Raw genomic sequence first — 17,138 nt, 5'->3', positions numbered from 1 at the left:
TCAGCTGGACCACGGCACTGAGGGCCATGTCCAGTCTTTCCCTAAACACCCCCAGGGACGGTGACTCCAGCTGCCCCCTGGATGCCTTTAATGAGGCATTTCTGTGCCTAATCACGCTTTCCGAGAAGAAATGCCTCCGAATGCCCCAAATCCTTCCTAATGTCTCGGCTGCACAAGGTGCCAGGACCCCGCGCTCGCTCGCCGCCCCCCGGTTTTGTGAGGCGATCCGCCCTTCCCCACATTCCATGACCTTTACTGACATTACGGCCCTGGCGCCCGGCAGGGGGCGTTGCTCGGCGGCCGCCGCAGCGCAGGCCCGCGCATGCGCAGGCGCGGGGACGCAGGACGAGCGGCGGTCGCGGCGGAGGCGGCTGAAGGAGAGCCGAGGACGGGGTTCCGCGTCTGGCGCTGCCGGCCCTTCCCGCCCCATGCGCAAGATGCTGCTGGCCGCGCTCTCCCGGGTGCTGCAGGGCCCGGCGGCCGCGGGGAGGACGGTGAGTGCGGCGGGGCCGGGCCGGCCGGGGCGCGGGGCCGGCCGGGGATGGTGCGCGCCCCGCCGTGCGCGGTGTGGGAGGGGCGCTCGGGGCACGGGCGGAGCTCCGGGAGCAGCGCGGGAGCTGCTCGGGAACGGGGCTCCGGCGGCGGAAGAGAAGTGCTGAAGAAAAATCAAAGACGAAAAAGACAACTTAGTTTTTATTTTCCCCCACATTGCGTGACGATCCCGAGCAGCAGTAAAATGGTCGCCGCGTACAGGGGCTCCCTTTTTAAAGCCACGATGGCGCAGGGCTTTGATCGATGCTGTTTGTGTATGCTTTGACTGCACAGGTCGGGTCCCTCAGAGGGACCTGCTCGGCCCCATTGGAGTTTAGCATCTGACTGAACTGCTTGACCTCCCTTTTCTCAGCCAACAGCTCCTTTCAATCTTTGCATTAATTTTCTTCCACAGTTCGTTATTTTTTTGTTATTAATGTGAGTCATTTGTTGTATTTTATCTCTCATGTGAAAAATTGTACTTTTACCACATCATTCTGCTTATTCCACTGTAATGACTGTGGCCATAAGGAAGAATTAACCCTGCTGAAAAACACTTATTGGTAAGACCAGGGTTTACCAATACCTTAAGAAAGGTACTTTTTGGTAACTGGAAATGAGCTGCCTTTTTGCCATGGAGAACAGCTGCATTGCTGTACCCCCATTCTGAGGCAGCTCAATCACCCAGGCGTTCACTGCTTGTGCATGACTGGATCCATCAGAATAGCACAGGGGAGAACATTTATTGGAAGCTCTTCCTATCTGTCTTGGGGCTGCATATCTAGGAGTATTTCCTAATTCACAGTTAAAATCTCTACATTAAATTTTGCAAGTACAGGTGCCTAAAATTAGTCCATTACTACAAGTACTTGGCCTGCTCTGGGGATATTTTGTTTTCCTGGAATGCCAAAGTGGATCTGGTTCAGATATTTTAATAAAGATTTTTGGATCCTACTGCTTACCAAATATACAAATATTTGTCTTTAATTATTCTTATGCCTCTAGTGAAGGCATAAATTACCAAATAAATAGAGGTAGACTTAATCCATAAAGCAGTATCTTATATATGCTTTGAGCATTTTCCAGAGTGTACAGGTGGATTTCCATGTACGGAAACTACCACTTGCAGTGTTCTATTCTAGTTGGATAATAATTTGCTGACTTCTCCTCACCTCATTATTTGGTACAGCTACTTACTCTTCTTCCTTCTTTTTTTTTGTTTCCAAATGCTGCTAACCTAGGGAGCTGTTAGTGAGGTAAGGCCTCAGTCTTGACAAGGTTTACTTTTGATAGGTGTACTGCTCATCATCAGGGCTTTTGTTCAGACTTCCCAATGTGGTTTTTTGTCCTGTTCAGGGCAGGGAGTTTAACCAGGTGGCCTAAAGAGATCCCTCCCAACCCCAGCCATTCTGTGATACTGCGAATCCAAACTGTAGATTTACTTCCAGCTCGAGAAGTAAAAAATAGCTTTTCTTCACCAATAGTACTGATGCATTGTAGTAAATAGTGTAGAAACTTGCTTTAAATTAAAACCTCTAAATATTTAATCTGATATCAGGGCAGAGTGAATGGGGGCAGTGTTACTGATAAATTAATATGCAACAGAGGAAGTAACCAGGATGGGTTGAGAATTTTCTCCCAAGTCTCACATGTGTCAATCAGACCTTTTTTGGAGATGGTGACTTGAACATTCTCAAAATTTGGTGGAATGTACCTTCAGCTAAATATATGTTCCCTGGCTGAAGGAGCTGCTGAAGTTTTTGTGTAACTTCATTAGTGGTACAGTCTTGCCACTAAAGTTGTAGTGTGTTCCTTATGCTGTGGCCACAGTGCATGCATGGACATGGGCCCATCCTGGCCAATGCTGCAGTGAAACTTCCTGAAGTCATCTAAAATCACCATTCATTAGTAAATAGCCTGTATTCATTCTTTAAGTGGGACCATTAAAAATGTTTCTTTTTAAACATCCTTCTTATCGCTCCCCTACCCTGCCACCCTTTCTTTTGTTCTGTGTTTTTCTATGCTCAGGTACCTTCTGTGTTTCCACATCATTTATAAGTAGTGGCCATGCTGTTACTGAAATGATCTCTCTTCATTGCTATGGCTTTGAATCCCCCCAGTTTCTCTTCCTATTGAAAAGAAAGAGTAAGAGTAGTTCATATTTCAGATATCTAATGGATTCATTTTGTTTGGTTGGTTTTGGGCTTGTTTTGTTTTGGTTTTTGGTTCTATCAAGGCAAAATTCCAGTTAGCATAGAGGGTCAGCAATCAAAGTCTGCACTGGCTGTCTCTCCTCATATTGTCAGCATGACATGTGAAGGGATAAACAATTATTTTTGTGGTTTTGATGCTCTTCAGTGTCAAAAGTTTCGAAATTTACTGGGTTTATACAAATTTAAATTCTGTTTTTCTTATTTTAATTTTAAAGAATAGGTTTTAAGCGGCTTTAACATTGTAACTATGTAACATTTTAGAAATTACTTGAAAAGTCACATACTTTTATTTAATAATTACATTTAAATATTGCTCATGCTTTGCTTTTGTCTTTTTTTTTAAGGCCTCGCGAGTGATGGTAGCATCACGTAACTATGCAGACTTTGCAAGTGAAGCTACGTTTGAGATCAAGGTAAAGAAGAGCACTTCATACTGTCATTCTGTATAACCATTTGTTGCAGATCTTAGCCTGATGAACTGGTCCCCATATCTTTTCAGTTAGAAAATACACTTGAATTTCCAGAACCAAGCCCCTTACTGTCTGACCTGATGACTAAGTGCAGCTGGAAGTACTATGTTGGCAGTGTGGTAATGTTACTTGTTTCTTAAGAATGTGTAGTTGTGATTTTTTTTGCAGCTGTGCTATTGCAATGCAGCTGTGAGACCAGAGTCAGAAAGGAGCTAAAGAACATTTTATATTCTGTTCTGTTGTTTCCTTAATGCTTTTCAAACAATTAGGTGTTTGCAGCCTATCCCAAACATGCAGCTGGTTGAGGTCTGTGTGGATTTTTGAGGAAAATCCTTTCAGTGCTTGACTTGATGCTGCTCAGAAAATGTGTGTTATATTCTGTCAGCTTTCCACTGTGGCTGGGTCTCAGGAAAAAGTGATGTTTCTATTGGCAGCAGCTTTTGTGCTGGTATTTCATTCAGGAACTGATGAAAGAAAATATGAAAGAAATAATTTGGGTTGTTTTCCACTCTCCTCCCTGTTTAGCTGTGCCTGTGAAGTATGAAATTTTTTTTCCTGGAAGGGGAGGAATATATGTTTATATGAATCTGTATGTATCAACTGTATGAATCTTATATGTATCTACTTTTTTGAGTAGATACAAAGTTTAATATTTGGTCCTGTGTTGATGACAGGAGACTCCAGAGTTTCTGTTGGTCTGTGAACTTTGAAGCAGAGTTGTCTTGAGTAGTGTGCCCAGGTGTTATATCCAGTTCATCCAGGTGTCAGTGGATTTGCTCTGGGGTGACTTTTGCTTTCATATAAACTGTCTTTAACTGTATAGAAGTATTCTGGCCATTTAATCTGCACTGACATAGCAATTTGCTTAGTCTTTTCCACTGAACTTACTGTTTATTTATAACAGAGGTAGCAGAGATGAGGGCCACTCTTAGGGACAGATCTTGCAAACTGTTCAGCACAGGAAACTCTTGATCTTTCTTATCTCTTCATTAAGCCTCTGTAGCTCTTACCAAGTATTTGGCTTGCAACAACCATGGAAGTGTGCTTTTTGCCATATTTCCGGAGGACTTTAGTTCACCTTCTGCTTGTAGGAATAATGAGACTTTATTTTGTGAGTAGAAATCTGTCTTTACTAAAAGTTAGGGTTTTATTTCCCTGAATTTTGAAACAGTGCACAGTTGTCCTGACCTATGAGTTTAGGTTTTGCCAGCTTTCATTTTTAAAAGGAATTACGCTCCAAATTTGAAAAAGGCAGATCATAAAAAAAAAATTAAGGAATACTTGTAAATAGGATGAATTATTTTCAGGAAATATGACTTGTTTAACCTTGCAGAAATGTGACCTCCATCGGCTGGAGGAGGGGCCGGGCACCACGGCAGTGATGACTCGAGAGGAGGGGCTCCAGTACTACAAGACCATGCAGACCATCCGGCGCATGGAGCTCAAGTCTGACCAGCTCTACAAGCAGAAGATTATTCGTGGCTTCTGCCACTTATATGATGGTCAGGTAAGAATTTTTGGCCAGCAGGTTTTATATTGTCTTATCTTGTTTAATGCAGGGATTTTAATAGAGTGGAGAATGTAGAACTGAGTATCTTTGTACATTGTGAGAGAAGGAGAGGGATGGAGAGGAGGGAGGAGGAGGAGAGACACAAAGACAGGGAAGGGCACAGTGCAGCTGAAGACCAGCAGAGGAATGAGCACATCCTAAGGCCTGAACTTTCCTCCTTAAGTGTCATTGATGGTTTTTGTTTCTGCATGTCATGGATCATGTGCCCACTAAAAAGCAACAGCCAGGAGAAGAAACTTCATGAACTTACTGAAACTTTCTGTCCATTATTCCCTGATGTTTTTGAATCGTGATTGTTGAGATACTTCATTGGTGGGGGGAATTCTTCAGATTTTTGTAGATTCTGGTTCCCCTCCCATGTGCCTTTTTAGTCAGTCAGGTTGGAATTTAGAGCCCAAGGCTATTGTGTCTACAGGTCTGTCACCAACCCTTGGGATTTAAGTCAGTCTCCTGTATCTGTGCTCTTCCTGTGACCTGCCAATATTTGATGTGTGTGGGATCAGCAATGTGCCACAGTGCTGACTGTGAGAGCTGTGTGTTTTTCTTCATTGCCAAACGTCCCGTGTAACAGGAGGCTTGCTGTGTGGGGATTGAGGCTGCCATAAAGCCCACGGACCACGTGATAACAGCGTACAGAGCCCACGGCTTCACCTACACCCGAGGAGTGCCTGTCCGGGAGATTCTCGCGGAACTTACAGGTTTGTGCTCAGCAGAGTGAGGATCACTTGCTGCTGTGCTTCTATCAGAATTTTTTTGCTCAAATTCAAAGTGATGTTGATGCACAAAGTATACTGGGCCTTCAGAAACAGTTTAGTGACATAGCAAAATGGATCAGTTGTTTCAATTTTATGAATCACTCATTTTTACTTTGAAGATTAACAAATAAGGAATATTTAAGTGCTGGTACTTCTAAAGCACAAATTCATAAGATTTTTCTTGATACCATATGCTGTATTCATTGTGTTGCAGCAGTTTTGAACTTGTTGGTGGTAAACATTTGCTTTCAGTGGGACAGGGCATTATCCTTCCTAGGAGACAGACCTGGATTTTCAGAATTATGTTGATGAAGTCTTAGGAAGACTGGTAAATGTTGCCTGTAATGATAAACTGAATGTTTGGGAAAATTTGACTGTAACGAGAATATTAAATGATAATCAAGACAGAGATTTTGCAGGAAGGAGAATTAGCTGTCCACAGTAGGGTGGAGGATGGAGCAGGGAAGAGAGAATCAGCCTGATGAACTCTTATGAGATCTGTGAACAGATGCCAGAAGTGAAAAATGAGCAAGGAGCTTGAAGGCCTTTATGAATCACTGGTATAATAAAGACTTGATCTGAGAAATCTGCATGCTTGAAATGTTAGTATAGGAAAGCCTGTTTGGGGGGTAGAAAAGTGGTATGATTTTAACTAAGAATTGTGTGTGCTAAGAATGCATATCTGTAATGTGCACAAAAGCCACAAAATCCAGTGGTGACTGATTTGCCAAGTATCACTGGATACTGGTAAGTTAGAAAGTAAATGGGAAGATTGTCATGACTGAAGCCAACTATGGGCCCCGAAACTACAAATATGGAGTGATAATGTGGTGGGATTTCTTTGTTTTGTTTCATGACACACATAATTTTCCGTAACATTATGTTTGACTATATTGGGGCTCTTTTAATTGGGAAGGAGTGGCTGTGATAAAGAGACTGTTGTTCCAGAAAATGACACTTGGGAAAAGTTCTTAGTGAGAACTGCTGCTAGAGCCCATTCTTGTGAAGAAAGATCTTAACTACAAATGCCAAACTGAAAGACAGCATGAGTTACAATGATCAGGAAATGACAGAATTAAAAAATCTTTGAAGGGGAAGGAAGCAAGTCACCCGAAATAAAACCAGTAGAAAAACCAGTTTCCTGTAGGAAACAAGCTATAGAAAAGGACTTTTTAGGAGAATTAACAATTACATGAGGAATGAGTTTGTGTTCTAGGAAAGGCAGAAAATGTAGCAAAAAGTAACATTGCTTAATCAGGAGCTCTTAAATACATTCTAAAATACAAGGAAGGACTGTACAAAAAACAGAGGGAGCTTACTAAAGGTAAATTGCACTTATTCATAAAACTATTTTTCTTAAAATTAGACTTCTTTTTCTTTGGTCCTTGCTGGCAGAATCTGTAACAACACCCACAAAACCAATTCATAAACATGGGAAAGGTATGAGAAATGTCAAAAATAAAAATGATTCGCTATAAAGTAAAAAAGAGAAGTGCAAATTTCAGAAATTTTATATTCTTAGATGGACTCATTGAAATAGGGTTTGTTGTAATGCTTTATAGATCACTAGTTATCTTCAAACTAACTTCAAACCTTGAATAAAGCTGGGCTGGGTGACTGATGTTTATATTGCGGTGGAATGGGGAGCTGGTAGTTGGTGGGGTTTTTTTAGTGTCCTGTTGGTAATTTTTACATGTGGTTATTGTCAAAGGGAAGACAAGTCTAAATTATTGCAACTAATTTGGAACATTATTCTTACTTTTCTTGCAGAAGCCAAATGTAATAATGTACTAGTTGCAGATTATGTATATGAGACCTTGTTGTCTACAAAAAAAACACCCCATATTTATCTGAAAGTGTTTTTGTATAGGAGGACACTGAAACTTTTGGTTGGCTTTAAAATTTCTTTAAATTTAAAGTTTTAAAATCTCATCCATATTTCTGGAATTATGCTTTCATTATCGTTCTCTCGTTTTCCCCCTTCTCTTATTTGTTTTCTGAGATATTTAACTGTAAACTCGAATGAGAGAGGCCATCATGTCCTAACTCCACAGAGATCTAATGATGGAGACATGGTCTTAGAGTTACTACCTTTCAGAACTGAATTAGATGTTTCCATTAGTATAGTATTTTTCCTCCAAAATATAAATTGCTTGTTATTCGTGTTTCAGGTCGAAAAGGAGGATGTGCAAAGGGAAAAGGAGGATCAATGCATATGTATACCAAAAACTTTTACGGTGGCAATGGTATTGTTGGTGCTCAGGTATATATATGACTTCTGTTTTAAAGCACAAGCTGAATTTAGCTCGTGTCCTGTTGCCTCTCAGTGTTTCCTCTCAGTTTCTGTGTGAGCTTGTACACAGATACCATAGCTCTGTGGCTGTTATGTCTTATTCTGGTGATGTCACCATTTTGTAAACTGTAGCAAAAATGAATCAAATTGAGAATACCATTCATGTTTATATTTTGGCTGCAATAACATTTGTAACAAAGTGATGTGGATGGGTAATACCTTGTTTGTTGAGTTGGTCTCTAACAACCTAAATGTCTCCTTGAAGTTCACAGGCTGCCTATCTTCGACTCCTTTAAATGTTGTTCTAAAATGTTTTGTCCTGTACTCTGTGGCAGGTTCCTCTTGGAGCTGGGATTGCACTGGCCTGTAAATACTTCGGTAAAAACGAAATCGCCCTGGCCTTGTATGGGGATGGTGCAGCCAATCAGGTAAAGGAGTGTGCCTGGGAGGAATCTATTTTCCTTCCGTGCTCTGTGAGCTCTGCCTATGCTCAAGGGGTGGAAGAGCACATTTTGCCCTCCCTGTGTACCTGCAACCCACGCAGTGTTGATGAACTCCATGGAGGTGACCAGGCATGTTGCAGATTTTCGACACAGCCACCTCTTACTTGAGTTGTCTTAGGTGTTTGAGTAGGCATGTGTTACAACAACTGTATAGTTCTCAGAGGGGTGATTCAGGTGAACTGTGCCTGCATGTGCCTGCAGTTTTTTATCATATTTTGGACCTGTGTAAATATCTGTCCTTCCCCACCCTGTTTTGAGCTTGCCCTTGTCACTGTAGTGGAGGGAAAGCTTTTTGCCTCCTTCTGTTCTTGAACACTCTGGATACTCAGGGAGTGAGTGAAGCTAACGGTTAATTATGTGGATGGTACACAAATCGTGGGTGGAGGGGTTTCCAGTTACTCTTTACCCTCTTTCCAGTTGTGCACAGCTCACCTAAGTGTGGTACCCTGAAGTGTCTGTGCTGTAAGGAGAACTCTGAAGGATGGCAGTGAAGATGACAGTGCTGCTGGATGGGAGAGATGTGTAAATCAGGTTTCTGAAGACAGAGAAGAGGACAGAGCATTCTGGCAGAGCCAGTTGCTATTGACATTCCAGCCAGTCTCCTCATGTTATCAGCTGAGACAATAAGCCAGATAAGCAGTTGATGATTTAGAGTGTACCATTTATAGTTTCACACTTTCAAAGCACAGGTGGAGATCTCAGTTCATGGTTTTCCCTGAATTTGACTCAAAACAACAAGGCTGATGCAGTCACTGCAGTCAAACATAACTTTGCTGTAGCAGCATCCTGCCAGGTTAATCAATTAAGTTTTTTTATGACTGTTGTTGAAATACCTGAGTTAAAGGTTTTTTGCTACCCTAACACAGATATTGATTCAGGCTTAAAAATTACCTTCTATAAACTATTGGTTGAGATGAAAGTTACCTTATATAGTGTAGCTTCTCTTTTATTCCTTCTGAGCTGTAGCAAACAGCTGGTTTCAGATCACTTTCAGTATTAAAATTTCTAGACCTCTGTAACTGAAGGATTTTCAGTAGAGCCTAATGCTTGAAGGCTGAGCTCCCCGATGAGATGTATCTTAATTTTCTTTCAGGGTCAGATATTTGAAACATACAACATGGCTGCCTTATGGAAATTGCCTTGTATTTTTATCTGTGAGAACAATCGGTATGGAATGGGAACATCAGTTGAAAGAGCTGCAGCCAGCACTGACTACTACAAAAGAGGGTACTTCATTCCAGGGCTCAGGGTGAGTACAGCTTTTTTTTGAGGGGGAATGTGTGTGGACAGTGCATACATAGGTATTTCATTTATTTCCATATATGTTTTCTTAAAGCTGAATTCTATTCCACTTGTGGAAATACTGAGATTGGTAGTTTGGAGGTTGGAATTTTTTGCCTTAACATGCCTTTTATCAACCACCAGGTGGATGGCATGGATATTCTCTGTGTCCGAGAAGCAATGAAGTTTGCAGCTGAGTACTGTAGATCTGGAAAAGTAAGTCTGTAATTGGCATTCCTTCTCCATGGGTGGAATTCTTGGAAGCTATTGCTGCATAAGTAGTTCCTCAATTTGTATTAACCAAACACTTAATATATAATTTATACTGTAATTTTTTCTCATTTCTACAACAGTTATGTTCTGTTGTGAAAGGTGTTATGACTGTCAGGCAGTTGTGATCTTTGTGTTTAGTTAGGGGAAGCATCAAGGAAGGTAATAATCATTCTATATTTTCAAGAAATTGAAAGTGAAATAAAGGTTTTGTGAGTCAGTGTTAGTGTCTGTCACCCAAATATGGTGACACTGGTTTTGAAGATTTTTAATACTTGAAGTAATGAAGGTTCTGTGAGAAACAACAAGTAATTTGAAATATTCTGAGTAATGGTGGAAAGAAATTGTAAAGCTGCTCAATAAGAACATGAAAATAAATGCTTACAATATCAGCACATGCTTTCATTTGAAAAGAATTAAGTTTAATTTTACTGTGTGAAACTGTGTGTGCTAATATTATGTAAATTAAACTGAGAAAAAACTATTGAATAAAAGTAATTGATCACTGGTGCAATTCAGTTCTAACAAATAGTTGCTGCTATAACAAGTTGGTCACTCCTGGTGGCAACACTATTGCTTTTCATTTGAAGGGTCCTCTTGTGATGGAGTTACAGACATATCGTTACCATGGCCACAGTATGAGTGACCCTGGAATAAGGTACTGTAACATTCTTTCTGTTCACTGAAAACAAGTATTGATGGCCAAATTCTAAGAGATTAAACTGTGAAATTCAGTGTTTAAATCAGATGACAGATGCATTTAAAGGTTGCAATGAAATTGCTGTGAGCAGCCTGCTCACTCATCTCATTGCTAGGCTGAGAATCTATGGCCATGTAGCACACTTGTTTTAGGGCAGAATTAAAAGACATGAATTTAGGACAAGCACAAAGTCAGTTAAACTTCTGTGTTCTATTATTGAATCCCACTTTTATTGTGACCTTATGCTGTGTCCTAATGAAGGTTTGGCTGAAAAGCATTATGCTTTCTGGGGTTTTAGGAGGATTAAAATCCTGTAAGGTAAAATTACAGGGACTGCCAAGACAAGTAGAACACATTCTAAAAACACAAACATCCAGGTGCTAGAGAGACTTGGGTATTTCTCCAGCTGACAAAGCTGAATGTGTCTGCATGAGGTAGGGGTGTATCCCAGCTCTTCATTGGAAACTTGCAGTGATTTGGAAGCATGTGCAAGTCATGCAGCCCCTTCCCTGGTGGGGGGGAGAGTTAGGAGGAAGTATGGCCCCACAGGATAACTTTATCAGGCTGGGTTTGCTCCCCTTTCCTTTGAGTCTGGAACGACTTCTGCTCAGTTGGCATTTACAGATCTCTCTCCAGAGGCTTCTGGCTTTTGCTGTGCCATCCTTTGGGTGATGAATGTTCTGTATTGTCACTGCATCCCTGACAACTCTTCGGACTCTTTTTCTGAAAGTGAGCTGTGTCCCAGAACCTCATTCTGCTCCAGAGTTCATGTCTTTGCCTGTCTTGTTCCTAGCTATCGTACCAGAGAAGAAATTCAGGAAGTGAGAAGCAAAAGTGATCCCATTACTTTGCTGAAGGACAGAATGGTCAACAACAACCTTGCTAGCGTTGAGGAACTAAAGGTATGGTTTTAACTGCTGGGTAAGGAAGCTCTTGAGCAGTCACACCCTGATGATCTCCAGAAAGCACATCACTGGGCAGCACACTGCTTTCTTTAAAGTTCTTCAAGTTTGCTTTAACATCACTTTTCTAGGTGAAGGTGAAATTTGTTGCAGACCAGCTACTGAAGTTGTGTTCTGCTGGAAATGCCTTTTGTTTTTGTGTGCTAAATAAGGCTGGGGAGTGTCATTTGCTAACAGATAGAAATCAAAATTACCTGGGCTTTCTTGACTCCCCAGGAAGGGGGTGAGCCTTGGAAAGGGAAATTACCAATAGTGAAGAATCCTAGTGAACCCTCTAAGCAAATGTTGTAATGAGTCAACTGTTGAAAAATAAAAAATAATGGCACTGAAGTATTTCACATAATCAGAATAGAAAATGTACAGGCTCAGAGAGATCATGTTCCTCTGTCAGTAAGGTACCAAGTATTACCCAAAATAATGCAGTTTATTAGGGAAGAAGTTTTTAATTTTATATTTGTAATCATTGTCTAGTCATAACTAATTCTGACTGACACTTTATCATAGTGTTTAAAATCAAAATTATGATGCTGTTCCTGAGCTGTCTTCTAATAAGCATGCTTTTCTGGTTTAGGAAATTGATGTGGCAGTAAGGAAGGAGATCGAGGAGGCTGCTCAGTTTGCTACCACTGACCCAGAGCCTCCCCTGGAAGAGCTGGGCTATCACATCTACTTCAACGAGCCCCCCTTTGAAGTGCGTGGCCCAAACCAGTGGATAAAATACAAGTCTGTCAGCTAAAGGCCTTTTTATTGGTGTAACTTATTCTTATGAATAAGTGAATGCATTTACAGGAACTATAATAAACAACTCTTAAGCTTATTTAAGAGCTCTTTCAAAAGAGGAAACGCATAAAGAAATCCAGCTGAGTATGGAATTTCTTAAACATGCTGAATGTTTCAGAAGTTAAATCTAAAGAAGGTGGTTTATTTAAAGTGCTATATATTTGCTTTACTGACTTTCGTTGGATCGCTGTATGTATTATGTACAGTGTAAAAAGAAAAAAATTAAACTTTACCAACCTTTAATGATCTGTTTGCTTTGTTTCATGAACTCTTTCCCAGAAATTCCACCACAAATGTCATTACATGCTCTGGTTTTGCTGCAGAAAGTCACTAATTGAAAAAATCATACCAGGCTTTTCTCAGTAGTTCAGTGAGAGTAGCTTTAATACAAAAAGCAGTATAAATCCATCTACAACAAGGTGACATGCTCTAGCATATCCCTTTCCTGCTCAAACCATCAACCAGCAGAACTGTAACACATTTAAAGTTCATAGTTTTCACAATGCTGAAGCCAATTCAGGTGGGTTTTCCCCAGCTGATGTTTTGTATTACATTGACAGGCGTTGTATGCATTAGTCTTGTCATAAATAACTTAAATGCATTGACACTGACTTTAAAGCTGTTACTATTGACTGTGTATGACACTGATGGTCAAACAAGCTACATAACTGTGCAAAACCTGCAAGGCCACTGTACATATAAATATATACACCTAATAGTTTAAATGCTGGGAGTGTATTTCATTTGCTTATTCCCATTTCATCTTCCAAAGCGTTGACCTGAGCTGAGGTCCTGCCAGATGTTTGTCGGTGGTTTAGGATTGCATTCCAGATCCTGCAGCGAAGACCACCCCTGCATGAAGGGAAATTGAGAACAGGGAAAACTCCCTCATCTCCAGTGCCTTAAAGTGAGCAAGAAGTAAAACCTACAAAGCCCACAGATAGACCAATTATGACAGTACATAGCAAACTACACTATTTCATGGTTAGAGCTAAAACTTCTTCCACGTCAGCCAGGGCTTAACGGAATGATGATAAAAGGACTCAAATCAATGGGTAGGAAAAATAAATTCTTCATGCCTGATTTTCATATGATTACATCATCATGAAGAGTCCAGAAAACCTTGATAAATGCCAAAGCAGATTGCTTGAAGCATCCTTGGTGTAGTTCTGTCAGTTAAGATGTGAAAACTTTTATCAGAAAATCTGAGATGAAACTGATGGCAGTTGCCCCTGAACTGTCACTGACCTATTTGAATAACCAAAATTTAAAAGGTTTTTAACAAAATATGTTAATTAAGCTCTAACAATGAACTAAATAGTATTTTCTTACCGCAGCTGAAGATACCACAAGTCATCTTTGGTGATATCATTAAGGACAGCACTTAGTGTGTAATCTTCTTCAGCAAACTAAAAGGCAAATTTATGCATAAAAAAAAATTCCTTCTTTGAAACTGAACGGCTAATTATGACTAAAATTACGGGGTTTTTAAAATGTGATTTTATTTTTACCCTCTTAATGGTATCCAAATCTGCTCCTTGTTGTTTCAGCCAGTTCATGAGCTCAGGGTCTGCATTCTCTCTTAAAGTTGCTGCAGACCACTGGGAATCTTTAACAGAAAACAAAGGTTAATACACCTCAGAACTAGGGCAATGTGGTTCTTTTCAGGTAACTGAAGCTTAAGCCATATGACTGTGCATCCTTTCAACAAACACATGATCCCAGATATGTTTTTGTGTAACTGCAGTATCCTAATTCTTGCAGTATCTCCTCATACCTTTGGGTTTCAGTTTTAATTGAAGCAAGTATAATTCCTGAGTCTTCTGCTCCAAGGATTGTCGTAAGAGGGTCTGATACTCTTTCTCCTTCTGAATGAGGTTTTCCAAAAGCCTTGTAGCATGTAAGAGAGATCAAACACAACCACACTGAGAATAAATGTAAGTGAAAAAAATATTATAATTTTTAATGAGTACCACAGGACAGAGGCATATGTGAGGTGCTGTCATAAGTAACATCTCTAATGGCTTAGAGATTTCATTTTGGTTGTCTGAGACTCAGGGGTGTTACTTGAAGACTTTCACCTACAGAATTTAGTAAATAGCTCATAAATTCTGTTCCTACTGTTTTGCAGCCTCCCTGGGCAGAGTTGCTGCCTTTATACTGTAATTTACTATTGAACAGTGTAACATTGATGTTATACCAGGGACTTTCTGATCAGGGATTTACATCACATCCACAAAGAAGAATGGGAACTTCAGCTGGCAGCAACCTACACATGTAACCCATGAGAAACAGGGCAGGGCGCTGCTGAGCTCTGCTGGTGCTCATTAGTGTCCTGTGAGCCAGGACAGAGCTGGGCTTTCCTTGCAGGAACAGCTTTGAGGCACTGACCGAGTCAGGGGGCATCCAGGGAGTAGGAAGGAAACTGGCACAGATGCACAAACTTAATTACTTTTCTGTAGAAATCCAATGTGACATTCTGCAACTAATAGATTAATTACACAGAAGCAAAAAGCTGTACTGAAGGGTGTTCAGTTGCCATACTGTACTGCCAATGTATTCCAAATCCACTTGTGTTCCTGGAAGGTTTTATCACAATGCAATAGGTGAGCAGTGCTATGGGTAAATATGCACCCGTCAGTGTGGAAAGCAGAGTCTGAGAGCTTTTCAAAGACTGCCTGAACATACATCCAGAGTCTTTACAGGGGGGTTACCTTACAGTGCTGTGTTTAAGTCTGCCCAGCTCCTGGCTGAGCTGCTGCTGAGCCTCGTGTGACACCACAGAACTGAGGGTGCTGACCCCTGATGTGATGGCAGCATCCTCAGCTCCATTTTGTTCAGAGGGCTGGAAACTCTCCTCCACTTCATCAGCATCCTTATCCCCACCTTCAGTTTCTGATGCTGGCTCAAAGTGAGTGTGAAGCTCTGATAAAAGGAAAGAGGGGAAGAACAAGATTTTTTTTGGTAATTTTATCTTCAGAGGTAATGCAGTTTATTCTTCACTACTGTGGGTGTGGGAGACTGCTTGCATAATGTGCTTTAATGCAACACTGAGCAAGGGGGTAGTGAAGCCTTGTGTGAGCTGGAGCACAGGTTCTCTGGCACTGCTGAGTAATGCACCAGCAGAGGTAGAGCTGTAGGTCATAGTGAGGACAAATACCATGAGATGAGTAATAAGACAGTCAATAAAATATGTTAAGGAGAAGCCCCTGAAAGCTTGCATTTTTCATAAATAGTGAAGGAAAAAAAAGAAAAAATAAATAGGTGTTTTCACCTAATGCCCTGGGCCAAAGAGTGTACAAAGCATTCCCCTTCAGCAAGAATTTCTAGTCCCAGTTCTCAGAACTTGCTGCAGGAGGCCATCCTTATTACCCAAGAACTGTTGCGATTTCTCTTGTACAAAGAAAGTCCTAAAAAATTTGGCCAATTTAGCTTTAAAAGCCATGGCAGCTTTGGACTAAAAGGGCTCACTGTCACTAAGTCTCTCAGAACATTCCTATACTGGAATGGGTGCTCAGCATTTTAAACAGTTACAAAACTACTTGCATATTTCCAACTTAACTCATTCCTAGACAGTACTCAGACATTTATCTTCCTCCTCCTGGTGGTTTTCCTCATTGTTCATCTATGGGCCAGAATCATCTTCTTCCTCATATTAATGCACTCCCTTCTACACGTCTGTTCCATAGCTCATGAATAATTTTTCAGAACACATAACCAGACTGTGTAGTATTACCCACTCTGGATGTCATTAATATGTACAGAATTTTCTTTCTTATTATAAAATCAAAAGTTTGGACTGAATTGCCTTTTTTTTGTCATGGCTGGACCACACTGGGGGTGCAGAACCACTGGTTATCTCCTCATTATGTGCTTTATTACTGCAAGTACAGCATTAATCCTCCAGATCAACATTTCTTTCTCTGCAACACTCTGACCCCATGTCATGATGAGTGGTACATGGGGTGCAGTTAATGGCATGCTGAAACTGTAAATATCCGAACTGTTCCATTTGCTACAGCTCTTTGATATGTGGAAAACCTTTTTTTAAAAAAGGATTATTTTCAGCTGCTTTGATTTACCTGGAATAAGAATAGTGACTGCTGCTTGGACTGCACGGCGGATGATGTTATCCATTGCAAACATCCAGTGGGGTCTTATTAAGTGATTTCTTAATACTTTGTTCACCTGTAAAAGTAGCAGCAAACACCATTTGCTCACACCTTATGAAAGAGAATCTCATTTTCCAATAGTCAAATAGTATAACATAGCTTTATAAGGTAAAAACTGCATGCAGCACCAAAAGCCTCCCACCTTTCAAAATTCAAACAGATTTGACAGTTTTAGGCTACAGCTTTCAAACCATTTCAAAACAGATTGCAATATTCAAACTCTTCTACAGCACAAGGAGGGAGACATGCGAGGAACAGTGGGGAATCTGCAAACCCTTGGGATGAGCTTTGTCCAGGAGCAACCTGATGCAGTGGAAGGTGTCCCTTCCCATGGAAGGGGGGTCTGAAAGAGATGATCTTTAAGGTCTCTTCCAACTCAGACCATTCTGTGATGCTTCAAAGAATTCCTCTGCCCTTGCACCAGGAATGGAACTCACCGCATCCTGGAATCCAAACAGCACCAGATGAATCTGATTGATGGAAGTACTGTCAAAGTCTAAATCCATTTTCAATTTGGATATTGTAGAAGCCATCACTCTCTGCTCAGGAGAGTGTATGAAGTCCCTTAAAATCCCAATAATCTGCTTGATATGGTCCACTGAAAGTTGCAGTTCTTCAGAGCTCTGGAGAAAAAATAA

At 40.8% G+C, this 17,138-nt stretch overlaps 2 protein-coding genes across 5 annotated transcripts in view; one reads left to right on the top strand and one right to left on the bottom strand.

Annotated features, from left to right (window-relative positions):
- The first annotated feature begins 309 nt into the window (after positions 1-309).
- On the top strand, positions 310-12,571 carry PDHA1 (pyruvate dehydrogenase E1 subunit alpha 1). Its single transcript, XM_058829469.1, has 11 exons — positions 310-494; positions 3,089-3,157; positions 4,548-4,721; positions 5,356-5,482; positions 7,711-7,802; positions 8,168-8,260; positions 9,429-9,584; positions 9,761-9,832; positions 10,477-10,544; positions 11,380-11,488; positions 12,120-12,571. The coding sequence occupies exons 1-11, from the start codon at positions 429-431 to the stop codon at positions 12,282-12,284; spliced, it is 1,191 nt and encodes a 396-aa protein (XP_058685452.1). The 5' UTR covers positions 310-428; the 3' UTR covers positions 12,285-12,571.
- Positions 12,572-12,682: 111 nt separating this feature from the next.
- MAP3K15 (mitogen-activated protein kinase kinase kinase 15) overlaps positions 12,683-17,138 on the bottom strand; it is an 82,918-nt gene continuing 78,462 nt past the window's right edge. For all 4 annotated transcript variants that reach the window (XM_058829428.1, XM_058829437.1, XM_058829447.1 and 1 more), the window contains 7 exons: positions 16,938-17,123; positions 16,411-16,516; positions 15,043-15,253; positions 14,106-14,218; positions 13,840-13,937; positions 13,661-13,737; positions 12,683-13,180 (listed from right to left, as the gene is read on the bottom strand). In XM_058829428.1, coding sequence (XP_058685411.1) covers positions 13,069-13,180; positions 13,661-13,737; positions 13,840-13,937; positions 14,106-14,218; positions 15,043-15,253; positions 16,411-16,516; positions 16,938-17,123 — 903 coding nt within the window. In that variant the 3' untranslated portion in view covers positions 12,683-13,068. The remainder of the gene's footprint in view (positions 13,181-13,660; positions 13,738-13,839; positions 13,938-14,105; positions 14,219-15,042; positions 15,254-16,410; positions 16,517-16,937; positions 17,124-17,138) is intronic.

The sequence above is a fragment of the Poecile atricapillus genome, chromosome 1, assembly GCF_030490865.1.
Source record: "Poecile atricapillus isolate bPoeAtr1 chromosome 1, bPoeAtr1.hap1, whole genome shotgun sequence".
Classification (NCBI taxonomy): Eukaryota; Metazoa; Chordata; class Aves; order Passeriformes; family Paridae; genus Poecile; species Poecile atricapillus.
This window is presented reverse-complemented; position numbering and strand designations above follow the sequence as displayed.